This window comes from Thalassophryne amazonica, chromosome 8, assembly GCF_902500255.1.
Source record: "Thalassophryne amazonica chromosome 8, fThaAma1.1, whole genome shotgun sequence".
Taxonomy (NCBI): domain Eukaryota; kingdom Metazoa; phylum Chordata; class Actinopteri; order Batrachoidiformes; family Batrachoididae; genus Thalassophryne; species Thalassophryne amazonica.
The window spans coordinates 31,469,656-31,491,359 of NC_047110.1; the positions used below are offsets into that span (position 1 = coordinate 31,469,656).

General features: G+C 39.9%; 1 protein-coding gene across 1 annotated transcript; it reads right to left on the bottom strand.

Annotated features, from left to right (window-relative positions):
* Window positions 1-1,536: 1,536 nt before the first annotated feature.
* snx22 (sorting nexin 22) lies at window positions 1,537-19,986 on the bottom strand. The gene is made up of 7 exons (XM_034175946.1): window positions 19,750-19,986; window positions 15,197-15,280; window positions 9,973-10,077; window positions 6,893-6,987; window positions 4,337-4,369; window positions 2,669-2,736; window positions 1,537-2,498 (listed from the first exon to the last, which is right to left on the bottom strand). The coding sequence occupies exons 1-7, from the start codon at window positions 19,810-19,812 to the stop codon at window positions 2,392-2,394; spliced, it is 555 nt and encodes a 184-aa protein (XP_034031837.1). The 5' UTR covers window positions 19,813-19,986; the 3' UTR covers window positions 1,537-2,391.
* Window positions 19,987-21,704: the final 1,718 nt, after the last annotated feature.

Here is a 21,704-nt window from a genome sequence, read left to right on the forward strand (position 1 = left end):
TTTCGATTTTTGAGACATATTGCTTTAAGTTTTCTGTCTTGATGCTTTGATGTCTTCCTTGGTCTACCAGTATGTTTGCCTTTAACAACCTTCCCATGTTGTTTGTATTTGGTCCAGAGTTTAGACACAGATGACTGTGAACAACCAACATCTTTTGCAACATTGCGTGATGATTTACCCTCTTAAGAGTTTGATAATCCTCTCCTTTGTTTCAACTGACATCTCTCGTGTTGGAGCCATGATTCATGTCAGTCCACTTGGTGCAACAGCTCTCCAAGGTGTGATCACTCCTTTTTAGATGCAGACTAACAAGCAGATGTGATCTGATGCAGGTGTTAGTTTTGGGGATGAAAATTTACAGGGTGATTCCATAATTTATTCCTCAGAATTGAGTGAGTCCATATTTTTTTCCTCTGCTTGGTCTAAAAAAGTAACCGTTACTGACTGCCACAATCTTTTTTTCTTGATTTCTTAGTGTTTCTTAAAGCCAGAAAGTTGCCATTTGAAATGACTTTAGTTTTGTATCATGTCTGTGATCTGCTTTTTTTCTACAAAATTAAACAACTGAATGAACATCCTCCGAGGCCGGTGATTCCATAATTTTTGCCAGGGGTTGTAGTAGCCAGTAGTGAGCAGTATTTCTGGTATTTATATTTGTCTTTACATTTTGCAAATTGTTTTTTACTTTTGCTTTTGATACTCTGTGTGCTTCTTACGCTGTGTGCTGCGATACAATGCTACTGAGGAAATCTTCCCAAGAAATTACCGGGTAAGTTCTATCTAATCTAAAACAGACAGATAAAACAAAAAGCCACCTTTTGTATTTATCAAAGTTAACCAAATTTTATCAACATATGTACATACAACCCCAATTCCAATGAAGTTGGTACGTTGTGTAAAATGTAAATTAAAAACAGAATACGATTTGCAAATCCTCTTCAACCTATATTCAATTGAATACACCACAAAGACAAGATATTTAATGTTCAAACTGATATTTATCTTGAATTTATTTTTGCAGTGTACCAGTATAACCAAATTAATTCGGTTTCAAGCAACTTTACATCTTTTAATGTCTTAACGTAACTAATACAATGGTATACTTCGACAGGAAACATTCAAGTGCTGCAATCAGAGTATCCATTTATACTAAAGCTCACAGTATCATCTACAGTGTCAGGGTCAGTAAATCTTTCACCAACAAATGCACCCAAGTTGTTGGTTTTCACAACTCTACCCAACACCCAGTCCATGCAAGCATTGAAGAGTGTAGGAGCCAGACCGCATCCCTAACGAATACCTGTATTCACTGGAGGAAAACTTAAGAGTCTCGGCTTCTGCACAGCACTCACAGTATCCATGTTTAGGCTGACTATAATGTCCACCAACCTCTTGGGAGTCATGTGAATTCTCGGGCTGTTTCAATGAGCAGCCTGGTCAGTCAAATCAAACACTTTTCAAAAATCAACATAAGGTGCAAAGAAGCACTGCCAATGCCCCCCCTGCCCCACAAAAAAAGCCACAGTACATTTTTGGTGTATGAAACATTCATTTAATTTTGGAATAAAATTGAGAGACACTACATACATAATTCAACTCCAAATATATTCAGCTATAAAAACATGCAAAACACAAAACAAACAAGACATCAGTGTGTTTGACAACGTAAGGCTAAGAGTGGCTGCTTTTGTCATAATATGGGAAACAATGGATAAGTCTTGGAAAAACCAATTATTAAAATGTGTGAATAAGAGACTCGAGGAGCCCTCATTCCACACCACAAGGCACATCATAAAATTTACACCATTACTAAACCTGTTCAGTGAATACTACACAGATATTTTAAACACCATCAGCTTCCACCCTTTATGCTAAAATTAAAGCCCATAGGTCGAAGGTTTTTATAAAATGACACCATTTTTATAAACTAAGCTGCCAAAACCTGATCTTTTTAAATCCTACATACGAGGGCTTTAAATCCAAATCAGTAACATGAATAATATAAAAACACTTTGTGCCCCATTCCAGTTTTAAATGTCCCAACACGTTTTACTGCTATACTACACATTTTGATCCATTCATCTAGTCTGATGATGCGTGCCCTCAATATCAGAGTTCTAGCATTCTGTGCAACTAAACAGGTGGTGCACACAACCAGAAAGACTGGATTACAGATTTCAACACCACTGAGGTCACATACACAAAAGAAGTATTCATTTTTGGACAAATGCACCATTTAAATGACCGAATTGTTACTATGGCTTTCATTGTGGTATTGTGTACCTTTTCATTCAGCTGTCTGCGCCTGCAGGAGTGCTTTATATTGTAATGTGATGCCAAAAACTGTAATCAAAACAAACTTAGTCCTCTGAAGTAGTGGCGGTTTCAGGCTCAATGAGCATGGGGGGGGCTGTGCCCGGTGGCGGCTGTGAAGCTGACATGAACATCTCGTGGATAAAACCCCTGGAGAACCCCATCCACAACAACATCCTGGAGACCTGCAACACCACGATAAACATCAATTTATTCAGCATGGAGATGACCAGTTTAAAGGAGCACTAAATATTTAAACACAACCATAATTTTAGTGTTTGTAAGTTTTAAATTGAAACTATTACAGAATGGTCGTGCCCCCCAGACACAAAATGCTTAGTCTGTTCATTCCTACCTGATACGCAGTCAGAGAGGTAAGGGTCCTGAAAAAAGCCCAACACTTGTTGATGTGTTAACTGGTAACTGAAACACATTAACATTAGTAATGAAATCATAGTAGGACATACTACTACTTAAAATGATATGTCTAACAAATACTAGAAAATTTTGATCATTTTGATGGGACCCACTCTCACAAATTTCTGATGTAACATAACTAAAACAGACAAGGCAGAGAGTTTACTTATCAACTAATGCAAACTTTGTAAAAATAATACTGATAAAAATATATTTTTATATTGCTTTGTAGGAAACCCAGTTGAAAGCAGTTTACAAGTCAAATTACAAAAGCATAAACACAATTTTAAACATCAATAATTTAACATCAGCATAATTACAGACCTACAAAATCTAAATTAAGTCAAACCATTTATCAGTAGCTTAAAAAAAGGTATGATTTGAGACAATTAAAAAATGTGTCTACCCTTAAATGGCAACAGGCAATTTGCCAATTTTTACAAACAGAACAAAGACAACCCAGAGCTGTGAACTGACAGAAAGTCAATACATCTATTTTATTATATATTTATTTCCACACATCAATATTATGAAAGTGGTTAGTAAAACTGTAGAACTGCAATAAATAAATAAATAAAAATCTAAAAGAGACACAACTCTCAAACTGCCACAAATGCATTTTGTTGATTTAAGTTAAAGTAACTTAAATCAACACTTAAATGAAATGACACGACTGTCAAAACGAAAAATTTTAATCAGGAATATATCATATATGAAGGATAAAACACTAGAAGTGTGATGGTGACAGTGATGGTTTACAGTGTGACAAAAGCTTAAAAAAAATTTTTACAGTGGTGGGTAGACCACTAAAAATCTGTACTCAAAAGTATGGCTGCTCCAATAGCAAGGGTCACCAGGAGATCACATATCCCCCGGTCCTCACAAACAGGGCCTACAGACAGTATAGGTAATTGCTAAGGGCACCGTAATCTGGGTAGGGCTGGCACTACAGAAAAAGGGGGGGGGGGGGGGGGGATAAAGTCAACTTTCACTGTTCTTACACTAAAGCTAGTTAATACTATTTACCTTTTAATATAAAGTAAACATAAACCTATATTGGTTTAACTACACAGCAAAGCCTACTAAATAATAATGATGATAATAATGTGGCAAGCTGTGTGGAACAACAAAGACCAAACTAGAGATTTTGTCTTTTCTGCACTTTGCCACAAGGAGGTGCTATTATTTTTTTACACACAACAACACAGAGACAATGGCAGAAGTCAAACACACTACACTTTACACCTATGGTTAAAAACAACATGACACTTAACCAAACTGACTAAAACAATTGAACTACAAAACACAATATGATTTCTAAGCAACTGAATCATATTCCTCAACCTATGAATGACCAAATTAGGAGGGAAAAACCCCCCCCCCCCACTTATTTTTACTTCAAATGTATGGCAAAGAGAGCCAATTTTAGGTAAACTGGTGGCCATTTTTTATAAAATTCCAGATAGACCAAAACTTTATTTTAACTAGGCTGGCGAAAGGTACCAGAATCTGTTGAGAAAACCTCTACAGAACAAATCTGCAATTATTACCTGGCCTGGACAAATTTAATGATACTTCAGAACTGGGAAGCACTCACAGATCTCACCTGTCATCCTGACTGTCCAAATCATCAAGTGATCTGAAATAAAAGAACATCAAATATTAGGTTTCCTTCCCACTAACGAATTAAAGAATGTTTAAATGACATTTCTATATCTACGGGGAGTGAATGCTAGCACACATTCTAAACTGTTGGTGTCAGATTTGACCCTGGCATGACTTGAGATATCACGCTAACAAGGGTGACAATGACAATATCTTGAATATCTCGCTGTGAACTTGAAATAGGCCCCAAGGTCACTGTAATCAATTGGTGTCAGGGATCACCCAAGTACACCCTTATGCTAAATATGAATGAAACTGGTCAACTGGTTCTTGAGATATCACTAACAAGTGGAAATGGAGGGATGGACGGACATGATGATCACTATATCTCCCTGTATTTCATACCGGGGGCATAACAATGAAGAACCAAGATAGGCATTAAGTCTTCAGTGGAAGTTTACAGTAAGACTGCCACTGATCAAATAGCCAAAGAAGAAGTGGTAAGACCTATAGAGGCCCTGTGCCCCATTAGGCCTTATCCTCGGATTCCATAGCGTGAAGTGGATGAGAGGCTACAACATCCCCTGGACAGGAGGCTAGGACATGCCAGGTTACTTGCCTAGTTAACGCTGGTAGCCATTTCTCCCTGGGGTGGACTGAGACAATACAGATGAACTGTCTTGTCCAAAATATGTTATTATGTCTGCCAAGGATGTAATATAATCAGAGTTTATTTATTTGTCTGTCTGTTAGAATCAGAATAAGAAAAGATTTATTGCCATATGAGTGAACAAGTTCACAACATTAGGTAGTTGCTGCAGTACTTGGTGTTAACATAAAAAAATAAAGCAGTAAAACAAGTAATATATAATAAAACTTTACACTATAACAATGTTACAAAATGTATGAGTTAAGATAAATAAATGGTGATGATAAATGGTGATAAATGGTGGTGATAGCAACAATGTAGAGTTCTAAAGGTTCTTGTTTAGGAGGCTAACAGCAGAGGGGAAAAAACTGTTCTTATGGTGGGAGGTTCTGGTCCGAAGGGACCGTAGCCTCCTGCCTGAGGGGAGGAGGTCAAAAAGGCTATATCCAGGGTAAGACGGATCAGCTCTGATCCGACCTGAACGCCCCAGTGCCCTGGAGGTGTACAGGTCCTGAAGAGATGGAAGGTTGCAGCCAATCACTTTCTTGGCAGAGCGTACAATGTGCTGTAGTCTCAGTATGTCCCTGGTGGTGGCTCCAGCGTACCATACGGTGATGGAGGTGGTGAGGATGGACTCGATGATGGCAGTGTAAAACTGCACCATGATCCTTGCTGGCAAGTTGAATTTCTTCAACTGCCGCAGGAAGTACATCCTCTGCTGGGCCTTCTTGACAACAGAAGTAATGGTGGACTCTCACCTGAGGTCCTGGGTTAGAGTGATTCCCAGGAAACAGAAGGTGTCCACTATGGTGATGGGGGTGTCTGCCAGGGTAATGAAGGGGAGAGGGGTTCTTCCTAAAGTCCACAATAATCTCCACTGTCTTCTCAGTGGTAAGCACCAAGTTGTTATAGCTGCACCAGGACACCAGTCGCTGGACCTCCAGCCTATAGGCGGACTCATCCCCATCAGAGATGAGTCCGATAAAGGTGGTGTCATCTGCAAACTTGATAAGATTGACAGACTGGTGATCAGAGGTGCAGCAGTTGGTGTACAGGGAGAAAAGCAGAGGAGAGAGGACACAGCCCTGAGGAGTACCGATACTGGTGGTCCGGGAGTCCGAGACATTCTTCCCCAGCCTCACGTGCTGCTTCCTATCCTTCAGGAAGTTGGCAATCCACCTGCAGGTAGCAGGATTACGTGAAAACTACTGCACAGATTTTGATAAAATTTTCACCACAGATGGATATTAGGCCATGGAAGACTCCATTAAATTCTGGAAGTGATCTGGATCCGGATTCTGGATCAAGCTTTTACTTTATATAGGCTTTGAAGGATTACGTCAAAAGTACTTAATGGATTTTCACCACACATTGGTGTTAGGCCTTGGAAGACTTCGTTAAATTCTGGAGGTGATCTTGATCTGCATTCTGAATCAGGATTTCACTTTGCAGCCTTTTAAGGATTATGTCAAAACTACTTCAAGGACACATCACGATGTAAAACTCAAGATCAGAAAGACACTACATTATGTTGTTTCAGCTTGTGAATTAAATATCAGATTGCCAACATCTTGATCAGTCGGACCATTCTGGATCAGTATGCAATTATTGCATTATGTTGTGGAATCCGGATCCAGGTAAAGTCTGGGTCATGATGTGAATCACATATCTTTTATTTTAAGTCCTTGTCAACCCTTGGCAGACGTCAGAAATCTCTGATTGCTCTTGTCTGAACTGATTTAGTTCTCAACTAGGGATGTCCCACTGATATACTGTGTTTTTTTTTTTTTTGTTTTTTTTAGCAATTTGTGAAAAGAGATTTGCCTCATATGGTCTAATTGTCAAGGTGCAGTCCCATAGGTCCTTTTAACATCACTAACAAGTATGAGTGTGCGCTGAGGTACTTACTCCAGGCTGCTGACTTTGTTCTCTGTGTGAAAGTGTTTAACGTGGAGGAAGTCCAATAACACCTGTGGCACGTCTTCATTTTGATAGATGATCTCCTGTTTAAACAGTTATCAAGCAAACAGAAGGCAATTCAACAAAAGTTAAAAATACACTAAAGAAATATGAAACTAGATGGTAAGGACAGGATACAGGAACCTACAGGATGTAACTTACTTTTGTTTTTTGCATTGTTTTGTCTTTGTCATTATTTTGAATGAGAGCTGTATACTCGTTTTTGCTTATTTTCATGTTACCGCTTGGTTTTGCTTTGTCAAATACAACATGCTGCTGAAAGGGTAGGTCTTCTAAGCTGCAGCTTCAGCCCAAGCCGTTTTCAGACTGAGAAACCATAGACACTAGGGGCCTCAGGTACAAAGCGTGTGTATGTGCAAAAAGGTGGCGTACGACCGTCTCCACGCTAACGTTCAGATGTATCAAAAGTGAAATGACCGGTGTGCCATGCAAAAATCCTGGCTCGCGTACACGTTTCTACAGCTATTCTGTCAATACGTGGAGATGATGCTGGGAACCGTTAATAGTGTGAAAACATGAAGTCAGAGTGATGTGCACACCAGAGACACATTTATGAACAATTAACACTCCCACGTGTCTGCAATTATATGGACTGATATAAAAGCATGTGCAAAGTGATGGGTAAATGGAAGTAACAATGGCTGTGTGAGCATTGTTAGAGGACCTTGCAAATGGTGCAATCCCACTGAGCAGGTATTCAGGGAACATGAGGATTCACTGGCAAATGACGATAATTAGCTCATAAGCCGATTTCCATTACCAAGGCCAGTGTTACTGGAGTTGCGCACAGAACTGTGGCCGGCCCAGAGCAAAATTCTGTAAGGAGCCAGACGGGTGTTTGTGCACACACAGGTGCTGACCACGTTGGGCTTCTTGGCAACAGGAGCATTCCAGTGTGAGCTGGCCGATCAGTCAGGAGTGTGCCAATCAACCTCGCACCAAGCCATGCCACCGGTGTGGAACGCAATCATCCGAATGGCATCCAGGTACATCACATTGCAACATTACAGCACAATTTGCAGTGAAAGCCGGCTTCCCTAATGTAATTGGAGCTAGTGACTGCAAACATGTTGCTATAAAGGCACCATCACATAATGAATTTGTTTTTGTTAATAACAAAGGCATACAGGTTTGGTGAATCAGTGACTCTAAATTGGCCACATATGTACAAATGTGTTTGTCTGTCTATATTCAGTACTTTACATTTCCCATAATCCCCCTGCACTTCCCAGATTGCACCGCGGTACCAGCAGAGTTCAGGGGTTTCAAAAGTATGTAAACAATGGCTAGCAAGGATGTGGCACCAATTCAGCGACTTCACGAGTGATTATGATGATGACACGTGCTCCCAAGCTGAGAGGGTTATCTAGAAGAGGTGTACCTGTGATGAACTTCTATTGTGCCCCAGTGTTGTCTTGTTGTCCATAATTCATGACGTGTGTTTACACTGTGCCCTAAACCGTAACTTTTCTGAAACCGACCACTCGTGTGAGTCACAGACCACAAGATGGCGCGAGACTCACAACTGTGAAACAGCAAATGCTGCCCTGTGATAGACTGGTATGCTGTCCAGGGTGGACCCCACCTCACACCCTATGACTGTTGGGATAGGCTTTTGGGAGCTGGAGCTCCCCTCTTACCCTTGATTAGAGTAAGCAGGTATCGAAAGTGAATATGGGGGGGGGGGTTGTTGTTGTTGTCGTGGTTGTTTTTCTTGGGTTGTATTTGACCAACATCCCATAAATATTCATCACATTGGGCCTCATTTATCAAACGAACGTACGGCAGAAAACGTGCGTTCGACCATTTTTATGCAAACTTCGGTATTTATCAATTTGGACGTCAGCGGAGGCTAAGACGAATCTCACAACAGAGCTCACGTCTGGTCTGAGCTTGGGTACGCAAATCTGAGTCTGTGGATCTGTGGCGCAGCACTACAAAATCTGTCTGAGTCTGAAAATAATTATGAAACAAACCTCAGCTGTCATCCAAGCATAAGCAGCCACATATTCAGAACAGATCAAAACGGATTCTTAAAATGGATTAAACAAAATTAATTTAAAAAAAGCCCACGTTTTTAATGATACTGCTTCCTTTGTAAAATAAAAAAATACATATGCTAAATAGCCTAAACATGACAACTAATCATTGCACATTAAAATGTGAAATGATCATAAATAAGCTGAAATCTGTGTTTGCAAACAAACTCAAAATAGCCTCGGTTTTCCGCTGGGTTTCCCCCAGTCTGCCTAATGCTGCGCTTAAGTGCTGCAACACGTTTTTTGGCCAGTTTTAAATCGGACCACTTTTTCTTGACCTAAATGCAAAGATTTCTTAATCAATTAGCAGGTATAAGCTTTTAACTGCGGGTGCATAAAAGACTGATTCAAAATCATTAGGCATAGGTTAAGTCAAAGAACTCTTCAAACCTCAGCCACAGTCCGTTTCTCTGCGGCAACGCTGTTGACCGCCTCCGTTACACTCTTCCACACAGCATTTTATGAGCGCCTTTGACTCCACTTTTCAGACTGCCAAAAAGTACAAGTTTGTTTTTCTCCAACTCCAATGTTAGGATGCCGATTTCCATTGCCGAAAAGTTTTTCTTCTTCCCACTGCTTCTTCTGTCCATGTTGAGCTCAGTGGGCGAGGCTTCCGAACCATGAATATTTAAGGGCGTAACATGCTAATGACGGTTAAATTCAGCCGCCGCATTTATCAAGAGCCGATCATTCGTACGCTGGGATCGGTCAGATATGAATGTTTCATAAATCACACGTGTGTCTTGTCGTAAGAACAATTATGCGCTCAGATCTGCGCCTCTTTTTACGCAATGTTGATAATTGAGGCCCACTGAGACTAAAAACACAACAGTATGACTTTGCTTAGTATTCTTGCACATAATACAGACAAAATAAGACATTCCTTAGTTCACACACTCTCAGGGTTCCCAGGGTAAACTGTACCATTTACTGTGTGTTTGTCTGTGATGGGGTTCCTAACATCCTTACCTGGATGTAGTCTTCCAGCTCCTGCCTTCTCTGTTCCAGAGGTTTGGTCCTCAGATGTGGGTTCCTTTTGCTTGGGAAATCAGGTGTGTGGATGAGCTTTCTGAGCTATAAACAGCAGAAGACAATAACAACAAACTATAAATTACTAGCACTGCATGACATGAAATAATTATGTTCTTTATATGTTATAATCAGCACATATGTTGTATGTTGTCATACCTGCCTGTACAGTACATTAGGGCATATTAAGGTACAATTCTTCATTAGTGTATTGAAAAACAACATTTAATTGATATGTTACTTTTTATTCAGGACTGTTTAAACATTAAATAATTCTGAATGTCCACTCTTGATTTCAGCCTTTGGTTTTACTTGTGCAGAATGCAGGTGTTGTAAACAGTGAGTCCTACAACCCCTGGCAATAATTATGGAATCACCGGCCTCGGAGGATGTTCATTCAGTTTAATTTTGTAGAAAAAAGCAGATCACAGACATGACACAAAACTAAAGTCATTTCAAATGGCAACTTTCTGGCTTTAAGAAACACTATAAGAAATCAGGAAAACAAATTGTGGCAGTCAGTAACGGTTAGTTTTTTAGACCAAGCAGAGGGAAAAAAAATGGAATCACTCAATTCTGAGGAAAAAATTATGGAATCACCCTGTAAATTTTCATCCCCAAAACTAACACCTGCATCAAATCAGATCTGCTCGTCAGTCTGCATCTACAAAAAGAGTGATCACACCTTGGAGAGCTGTTGCACCAAGTGGACTGACATGAATCATGGCTCCAACACGAGGGGCGTCAATTGAAACAAAGGAGAGGATTATCAAACTCTTAAAAGAGGGTAAATCATCACGCAATGTTGCAAAAGATGTTGGTTGTTCACAGTCAGCTGTGTCTAAACTCTGGACCAAATACAAACAACATGGGAAGGTTGTTAAAGGCAAACATACTGGTAGACCAAGGAAGACATCAAAACGTCAAGACAGAAAACTTAAAGCAATATGTCAAAAATCGAAAAATGCACAACAAAACAAATGAGGAATGAATGGGAGGAAACTGGAGTCAACGTCTGTGACCGAACTGTAAGAAACCGCCTAAAGGAAATGGGATTTACACACAGAAAAGCTAAACGAAAGCCATCATTAACACCTAAACAGAAAAAAACAAGGTTACAATGGGCTAAGGAAAAGCAATCATGGACTGTGGATGACTGGATGAAAGTCATATTCAGTGATGAATCTCGAATCTGCATTGGGTAAGGTGATGATGCTGGAACTTTTGTTTGGTGCCATTCCAATGAGATTTATAAAGATGACTGCCTGAAGAGAACATGTAAATTTCCACAGTCATTGATGATATGGGGCTGCATGTCAGGTAAAGGCACTGGGGAGATGGCTGTCATTACATCATCAATAAATGCACAAATTTACATTGATATTTTGGACACTTTTCTTATCCCATCAATTGAAAGGATGTTTGGGGATGATGAAATCATTTTTCAAGATGATAATGCATCTTGCCATAGAGCAAAAACTGTGAAAACATTCCTTGCAAAAAGACACATAGGGTCAATGTCATGGCCTGCAAATAGTCCGGATCTTAATCCAATTGAAAATCTTTGGTGGAAGTTGAAGAAAATGGTCCATGACAAGGCTCCAACCTGCAAAGCTGATCTGGCAACAGCAATCAGAGAAAGTTGGAGCCAGATTGATGAAGAGTACTGTTTGTCACTCATTAGGTCCATGCCTCAGAGACTGCAAGCTGTTATAAAAGCCAGAGGTGGTGCAACAAAATACTAGTGATGTGTTGGAGCGTTCTTTTGTTTTTCATGATTCCATAATTTTTTCCTCAGAATTGAGTGATTCCATATTTTTTTCCCTCTGCTTGGTTGAAAAAAGTAACGTTACTGACTGCCACAATTTTTTTCTTGATTTCTTATAGTGTTTCTTAAAGCCAGAAAGTTGCCATTTGAAATGACTTTAGTTTTGTGTCATGTCTGTGATCTGCTTTTTTTCTACAAAATTAAACAACTGAATGAACATCCTCCGAGGCCAGTGATTCCATAATTTTTGCCAGGGGTTGTATACAGGCCCTCAGGCCCGTTGTTGCTGGTACTGATCTCTGGACTCTGTAGTGTTTAGGGGTTGAGAGTCTACAACTCCCCCTGGACAGGACATCAGTCCGACACGGTTTCCTCCCCAGTCAATGCTGGTACCCGTTTAAAGCTGGGTCAGCTGAGATACGAGAGGTGATTGAAAAAGTGTTGCATTCTGAGAAACCAACATTTCTCAACATTGCACCCAATGAGTCAAAATTTCACACATACTCAAGAAATGCTGGTTTCTCAGAATTCAAAACATGGAGAACCACATTCTACTTTTCTGGGTCAGGCTCAAAACTTCTCAATCACCCCTCGTAATGAAGATTAAGTGTCTTATCCAAGAACACAGATGTGTAGCTTGACCAGGAATTGAACCCAGACTGTGGACACACAGGTTATATTGCATCATTTGACACTATATTTCTAGACGTAGGTCACAGAATTTCAAATACTGTCTGATAATTTTCCCAGGCCGTCTTTGGTCACAAGACTGTAACAATGGCCATCTTTTAACCTGTCACACAGTGCCATGTGAGACCACAGTTTCAGAGCCACGACCAAGGAAACTGGCATGCTTCTGTCACGTCCCTAATCTTTCATCTGGGACAGCCAAAAATCAATGTATACAGGAATATACTGGGCTTTAGATGCATAAAAATGCACTGTGGATGAGTCGTTACCAAGACGGTTTTCTTTAACAGAAGTGCCCACTCACAGTTCAAATAAATAAAATCATAGCTGTTCAACAACAAAATTATTGCAAACCTTACTTTATGCTCATTTAATGTTTATCAAACACTAAATTGTCACTGGTTACAGCTTTTCAAATATAAGAAACTCAAATTTTCTGTTTTCTATCCCCCACAATTCATTATACTTGTATTTTTAACAACTGTAAGCACTATGAAGACACCACTTTCATCAGTAGGAAAAAAACAGGGATGTTTGAAATAGTTTTTATAAAATTCTACAGCCTTAAAATGATTAATGGCTATATTATGAAAGTAAGGTGCACTCATGTGCTGAGAATCCAAGTCAACTCAGATTTGGGAGCATGCGTTGGTGCTGCACTTCACCGCATCCACAACACCAAGGAACCGGCTTGGGTCCTGGATGGCAACCACCCAGGCAGATAACAGACCCATTCCCACATCTGTAAAAGACAATCTCTCTGCTTCAGCCAGGTGAAACGTGGGCATCCCTTTGGTCTTCTCCAGCTACTACAACCCCTGGCAAAAATTATGGAATCACCGGCGTCGGAGGATGTTCATTCAGTTGTTTAATTTTGTAGAAAAAAACCAGATCACAGACATGACACAAAACTAAAGTCATTTCAAATGGCAACTTTCTGGCTTTAAGAAACACTATTAAGAAATCAAGAAAAAAAAGATTGTGGCAGTCAGTAACGGTTACTTTTTTTAGACCAAGCAGAGGAAAAAAATATGGAATCACTCAGTTCTGAGGAATAAATTATGGAATCACCCTGTAAATTTTCATCTCCAAAACTAACACCTGCATCATATCAGATCTGCTCGTTAGTCTGCATCTAAAAAGGAGTGAACACACCTTGGAGAGCTGTTGCACCAAGTGGACTGACATGAATCATGGCTCCAACACGAGAGATGTCAATTGAAACAAAGGAGAGGATTATCAAACTCTTAAAAGAGAGTAAATCATCACACAATGTTGCAAAAGATGTTGTTCACAGTCAGCTGTGTCTAAACTCTGGACCAAATACAAACAACATGGGAAGGTTGTTAAAGGCAAACATACTGGTAGACCAAGGAAGACATCAAAGCGTCAAGACAGAAAACTTAAAGCAATATGTCTCAAAAATCAAAAAATGTACAACAAAACAAATGAGGAACGAATGGGAGGAAACTGGAGTCAACGTCTGTGACCGAACTGTAAGAAACCGCCTAAAGGAAATGGGATTTACATACAGAAAAGCTAAACGAAAGGCATCATTAACACCTAAACAGAAAAAAACAAGGTTACAATGGGCTAAGGAAAAGCAATCATGGACTGTGGATGACTTGGATGAAAGTCATATTCAGTGATGAATCTCGAATCTGCATTGGGCAAGGTGATGATGCTGGAACTTTTGTTTGGTGCCGTTCCAATGAGATTTATAAAGATGACTGCCTGAAGAGAACATGTAAATTTCCACAGTCATTGATGATATGGGGCAGCATGTCAGGTAAAGGCAGTGGGGAGATGGCTGTCATTACATCATCAATAAATGCACAAGTTTACATTGATATTTTGGACAATTGAAAGGATGTTTGGGGATGATGAAATCATTTTTCAAGATGATAATGCATCTTGCCATAGAGCAAAAACTGCAAAAACATTCCTTGCAAAAAGACACATAGGGTCAATGTCATGGCATAGGGTCAATGTCAACGAGCAGATCTGATTTGATGCAGGTGTTAACTTGGGGGATGAAAATTTACAGGGTGATTCCATAATTCTTTCCTCAGAATTGAGTGATTCCATATTTTTTTCCTCTGCTTGGTCTAAAAAAGTAACCGTTACTGACTGCCACAATCTTTTTTCTTGATTTCTTATAGTGTTTCTTAAAGCCAGAAAGTTGCCATTTGAAATGACTTTAGTTTTGTGTCATGTCTGTGATCTGCTTTTTTTCTACAAAATTAAACAACTGAATGAACATCCTCTGAGGCCGGTGATTCCATAATTTTTGCCAGGGGTTGTATTGTCCTCAACACTCAGGCACCCGCATGTGGGATCACGCAGAGAGAAACACGACACATGACCAAAATGTCGAAGCTGACGCACCCTCGCAATACACGCGATACTCCTCCTGAGAATCACACCAGTAATTTGTAATGGAGGCAGATATACTCATTTGTGATGTCCATTTCAAATTCAGTCAGCATCAGGTAAACTTTGTTCAAGGTATCATGTGCAAAAAAAAAAAAAAAAAAAAAAGTGTGGCCAATGCACTGACGGGCACAATTTTGTATCCATATCCTACACCTTACAGCCAGTTGAGGATAATAATGTACACAATAGCACAACACAGAATACACTAAAGTACATGCAAGTACACATTTTGTCCAGCAGTAGTGTTGACGGCAGCTTTCACATACTTACTTTTTTGTGGAGCATCTGGAATTCACTGTTTCTTCTGAGCACATAATGTTTCCTCCCATTAAAAAGAATATTGACTCTGAAAAGCTTGAAAACAAACAGAGGGGGTCTATGAGATGAAAAAACAAGGACATTCTTATTTAGATATACAGAGTTTATCGTACCACTCAACTGGATCAGTGAAATTAAAAACCACTTTCTGTCTTTCCTGAATCCAACTGGGTTCAGTGCACTGAGGTACACACTTAATGTAAACTGGCTGGAAACCTTTTTTTTGGCATACTTATTGATCATGGCGAACAAAGATGTGTTCTGTTTTTCTTCCTAAATCATGTAGTGTTCTATGCAATAAAACAGGTATAGATTCATACATGTTCATCTGCAGCAAACAAACAAGTTGGTTTCACACTCTGCTTTAATTTCATTACAGTGGGAGAAGACAGAAGAAAAGCTATTATCCAACATGAATTCGAGAATAAAGACAAACCAAAAAATACAAACAAACAAGAGTGCAACACATGCATCTTATATGTTTGACACACTCACAAAAGTTCATTCCTTGTGATTCAGCGATACCAAAATATATGATTTTGTATGGAATTGATATTTGCTCAATTCCGCCCAAAGCGGAGCCACGTCATCCTTGACCAAATCCAGCCGTAGATATGATAATGTGATATGAACGCACGTTACACCAGGATCGCACAGAAATGCACAAGGTATTGCAGCATGTACGGAATGATTGCATTCTGACTGTGCAGGTTAGTGGCAAGACTGTAACAAAAATCCTGTGAAGTACATTATAAATTTACAAGGATGGAGGGCCACAGGCCAAAAATAAATGTGAATTACATAGTTACATTACAATTAGAATGTATTGTAATTTATATACGATAGAATTAACATCCATCCATCCATTTTCTATATCCACTTGCTCCAATTAAGGGTCACGGGGGGGGGGTGGGGGGTTATCCCAGCAGTCATGGGATGTGAGGCAGAGTACACCCTGGACAGGACGCCAGTCTGTCACCAGGCCACATACAGACAAACACATTCACACCCGCTCACGCACCTACGGTCAATTTAAAGTTTTAGAAATTGACATTCTCAATCCAAGATAAAATTTCAACATATTAAAAAAAATAAATAAATACTCCTCCATAATCTTCTTAACATTAAGTTATTAATTTTCAGACAGCTTGTGCATTGCCTTGGTGGGCCAAAATGAATGGAGTACGGGCCATACTTGACCTACAGGCCCCACGTTAGGCAGCCCTACTTCAATAGGTTTGCATGGCCAAATCAAGACAGCAGGACACGGTTTGTGTTGTGGTGTGTCCATGTTTGCTTATGCTTTAGAACACAATGGTCATGGAACAATCACAAAACATTTAATTTCCTGTTTTTTTGCGTATGCACATAGTGGCGCTTCACTGAATTTAGCGCAGTGTGGTTAACAGCTCTCAAAAGTGCAACAATATTAGTTTTCTGTTAATTTCAAAGTTTAAAAATGAAGAAACCAAGCAAACGCAAACTTGCATGAAAAAGTGAAGGTGTCCGGTGTCACGTACTGAGATTACCCCGTCGCAGATTGGTATATATTCGATATTTGCGCACGCACAAAACAGGACATTTGTTCTGTACTGAGTTTAACCTTTCTGTGTGTGGACCAAAATCAGGTTCAATGTGAATAAATTTAGATCTTATCTCTTAATGATACTGCTTTCCTGGACTCATTCAGCAATACTTTGTCTGGACAGGGTTTAAATCAAATGAACAGGAGAGTTATTTTTCTCCATGAATTGAAATCAGCTCTCAGCCCTCTCCACACACAGAAAGGCTAAACTCAGCACAGGACAAACTTCCCATTTTTTTGCGCATTAGCAGATGGTGAACATACAAATCTGGTACAAGGGTAATCTCAGTACATGACTCCAGTTTGTTACAAGAATAGTCTGAAGACCAAAAGAAGCGGAACCAATGATGTAAGTAACGCGCCACCAAAGTAGCTGTGGAATAGTAAAGGGCATTCTCACAGGAAAGGATGCAAAATTGTCCTTTCCGTGGGAAAACATAAAATGCAAGTCAAGTATGCAACATATTATCATTTAGAGTATCATTAAAAACTATCAGAAAGCTCCTCACGCAGCAGACAGTGCAGTATTAAGGAGGCATGCGCCAATATGTGTACTATTATTTTCCTTTAAAATCTGTCCTTTCCTGAACATTCAGTGAACGTGAGTCCAAGAGATCATGAATGTCCTCCTCTGCATGTACGTGGAGGTTTGGGATTTGCCTTTTAATCTGAATTCCATGTGTGATACTCGTGCTTCAAATGTTCTTAAAGAAAGGAAGTGGCTATTTGTATGTAGCCGTATTAATCCAAAATTCTATTCATACATAACACAGCCTTGCTATGGTTAAGATTGGGATTAGTGGTCAATGTAGTAGGGACGAGACAAAAAAAAAAAATATGTAAGTCCATAAATTGTTTTTTTCTTCTTCTTTTTTTTTTTTTTTTTTTACAGGTGCAATTGATAGAGCATGAAAAGACAAAGAAATTGACACCAAGATTGGTTAAGCAATAAGGAAGTTATGGTAATTTTAGTGTAAAAAAAAAAAAGCTGTATATTTTTTCCCTATCGATCAATTACGCATGATCATTTTTGCGTTCTCAAAAACCATGTTCTCAATATCGGACTGTCATGAAACATCATTATGTTGATACATTTTTATATTTTAGGGCTACTTAACTTTGAATGAGTGCTGTAAAGGCAATCCTAGTTTTTACGCTTGGTAAAGTTGAGCAAAATTTTCAGGACAAACTGGCAGAACTGAACCGGACAAAAACAAGGTCAAAGAGGAACTTCCTGCCTACGTCATTACAAGGAATTCCATGGGAAATACCCCAGCGAGACAATGAAAAACGTGATCATTGTGGGGAATCCTCTGCACACTACGCACAACAATAAACATGCATCAATGGAATGCGCATGCGGGCCTCGATTGGGAGATTGTCTCGTCCCTAAATGTAGTTTAGGAATCTACACATCAATAGCAAATACATGTACAAGTACATAGTTTCAAGATTGCGTGACATATATACTGAACAATGAAACGTTACGTACCAATAGGAATTCACTATACAAATACAGCCATGTATGGATAGCCACCGCCTTAAAGAAATGTACTATTCTGAAGCAGGAATTGTTTTGTTTTTTGTGGGTTTTTTGCAAGTTTCCTTGAAAATGCCCAAAAGGTCTGCACAAACAAGCAAAGTGAACACTATAAAAAGTAGGATAAAGTACTCGGGTGACTGCAAGAATAAGTAGTCGGACCCATTATTCGGAATGCAGTTTTATGCATACATTATCCATGTTTTTTCTGTGTATTTGACAATAACGGCATTAATCCACAGTGTCACTGGGGAATTTCGGATTGTAAAAACCCTTAAAGTCTGTTTTAAGCCCCTTGATTGATATAGAGGGTTTTCATGTGACGTATCGGTCACGTCATTTTGTGTCCCGTGGCCATTCTGGATTACGACGCGGTGGCCGCTGTGATTACACTTCGTGCATTTGGCGAACAATTGCAGAAGTTTCAACGTCGGTGTGAAGAAGCCTCACGGCACCGTGGCGCTGTGAGAGATCCGCCGCTAACAGAAATCCACTGCTCCCAGAATTTTATTTTATTTTATTCGGCAATAAAATTATATAACAATACATAAAAATACTACAGAGGATAACACAAGAACGCTTCCAATACGGATGCTTATTTACATTGTGGTCCTCGAGCACCGCGTTGCTAATCCACAAGCTGCCCTTCCAGCGCCTGGTGAGAGAAATCGCTCAGGACTTCAAGACCGACCTACGCTTTCAGAGCTCCGCCGTGATGCTCTGCATGAGGCCGGCGAGGTTGACCTAGTGGGCAGCTTCCTAGTTCACAATATCGCAGTGTGACATGGTCGGCCAGTTCGTTACATTAACACTAAACTCACTATCTGGTATAAGATACGGATCCACTGAACCAACTGCTACACATCTATCACGATAAATAGCTTTATCTCGAGGATTTAAAGCCTCGTAATAACCGGACATTCTCTTCATTTTTCTATCACGCGTCAGCCTCCTTGTAATCCAGAATGGCGACGGCACCTGTCCTGCAGCAAATCGGTCACGTGATTGAAAACCCTCTATAGCTTGCCGAGAATGTTTTCTGTAATATGACCCCTTTAAAAGTAGTTTGACCCACTGTGACTGCGCGGCAAAACTTCTCTATTTTCCAGTTCTGACGACGGATAAAGTAAAACATCGACATAAAACTAAATCTGGAGCGTCTAACCTTGAGATATGATTCTTTATTTGGATGTTTTTTAAGCAGGTTGTGGTGGAGTAGTTTTTTTTTTTTTGGTCTTCTTCCTGTTTACCTGTCTCACCTGTGTCGCAGCTCTGCTTTCGTAACTCCTCTCACGGTTAAAAAGCGAACCAAAAACCAGTCAAAATGTCTTTCCACAGTTGATAAAAGTCAGAAAAAGAGTAAAGCAGATAGTTGTTCACCTTTCTGGACTTTCCCGACTCGTCCACTTCCTTCTCCATGGCGGGAACCGACACTTCGATCATCCCGAGTTCGTCTTCTCACCCCAAAACAAAATAAAACAAAAACCTTTCCACCACAAATCTGAACGAAGATCCACAGACACGCTGTTTCACGTCCCCTTACGGTGTTGAGCGCCACCTACAGACTAATTACACATTTAGGAGTTAAAGGAGTCGTTTTATAAACCTTCGCTGGAGGTTCACCCGAACTGATTAGAGCGCAGCCAAAAGTAGAAACTAAAGTCACGGAACAAAACTTATTTTCAGCCACAAAAGGTTTCTGTATCTGTGGATTTAGATAAGCTTCTCTCTCTCTCTCTCTGAAATCAAAATTGATTGAGTACAGTGTTGCCACAGCAATAACAAAGTTAAAAAGAGAAAAAATTGGAATGTTTTAAAAACAAGGCTAATAAAAAAAACACACACACACTGGTATACTCTGTTTTTTTGTTTGTTTTTTTAGAATGAGTGTTCAAAAATAATTACATGATTTATACAACCCCAATTTCAATGAAGTTGCAACGCTGTGTGAAATGTAAATTAAAACAAATATTTTCTCATTTTGAAGATAAGTCTTTATTGATCTCACAGTGGAGAAATTCACGTTACGTCGCTCTTAAAAAAAACACACACACACACACACACAAGATGGGTGCGAGTAGGGGAAAATGTGCATCAAACTTGTAACAATACAATAAAATAAGAAAATGAGGTAGAAATAGAATATATATATATATATATATATATATATATATATATATATATATATATATATATATATATTTATATATATACACACACACAAGGTCTGTCAATAAAGTATAGGTCCTTTTTATTTTTTTCAAAAACTATATGGATTTCATTCATATGTTTTTACGTCAGACATGCTTGAACCCTCGTGTGCATGCGTGAGTTTTTCCACGCCTGTCAGTGACGTCATTCGCCTGTGAGCACTCCTTGTGGGAGGAGTCGTCCAGCCCCTCGTCGGAATTCCTTTGTCTGAGAAGTTGCTGAGAGACTGGCGCTTTGTTTGATCAAAATTTTTTCTAAACCTGTGAGACACATCGAAGTGGACACGGTTCGAAAAATTAAGCTGGTTTTCAGTGAAAATTTTAACGGCTGATGAGAGATTTTGAGGTGATACTGTCGCTTTAAGGACTTCCCACGGTGCGAGACGTCATGCAGCGCTCCCAGGCGCCGTCGTCAGCCTGTTTCAAGCTGAAAACCTCCACATTTCAGGCTCTATTGATCCAGGACGTCGTGAGAGAACAGAGAAGTTTCAGAAGAAGTCGGTTTCAGCATTTTATCCGGATATTCCACTGTTAAAGGAGATTTTTTTAATGAAAGATGTGCAGACGGGTGGGCGTCGGGACGCAGCCGGCGCGGTGCAGCAGCACAGGAAAAACACCTCCGTGTTGATAACCATTTGTAAAATCCAGGTGGCTTTTGATGGCTTACAGTGGAGTGAGTATATGAGAAATTGTTTAACAGCTGGACATGTTCCAACTTGTCCTTAAGGCTTCCAACAGAGGTGTTTTTCCTGTGGCGGAGCGTCGCGGCGGCTGCGAGCTGACGCTGCAATCCACCTGCACATCTTTCATTAAAAAAATCTCCTTTGACAGGTGGAGGCGACTCTGGCCTTTCTTGTACAGGGCGTCAGAGTTGTGAGTCCAGTCCAGTTTGTTGTTGAGGTGAACACCCAGGTATTTAAAACTGTCCACAGTCGCCATGTCCTCCCCCTGGATGTTCACCAGTGGGTGAGGTGGTGGTTTCCTCCTGAAGTCGATCACCATCTCCTTCATCTTACTGGTGTTGAGACACAAGTGGTTGCGCACTTAATGGAAATGGATACCGCAACACGTTTAAAAAAAAGCTGGGACAGGGGCAACAAAAGACTGGGAAAGTAGATGAATGCT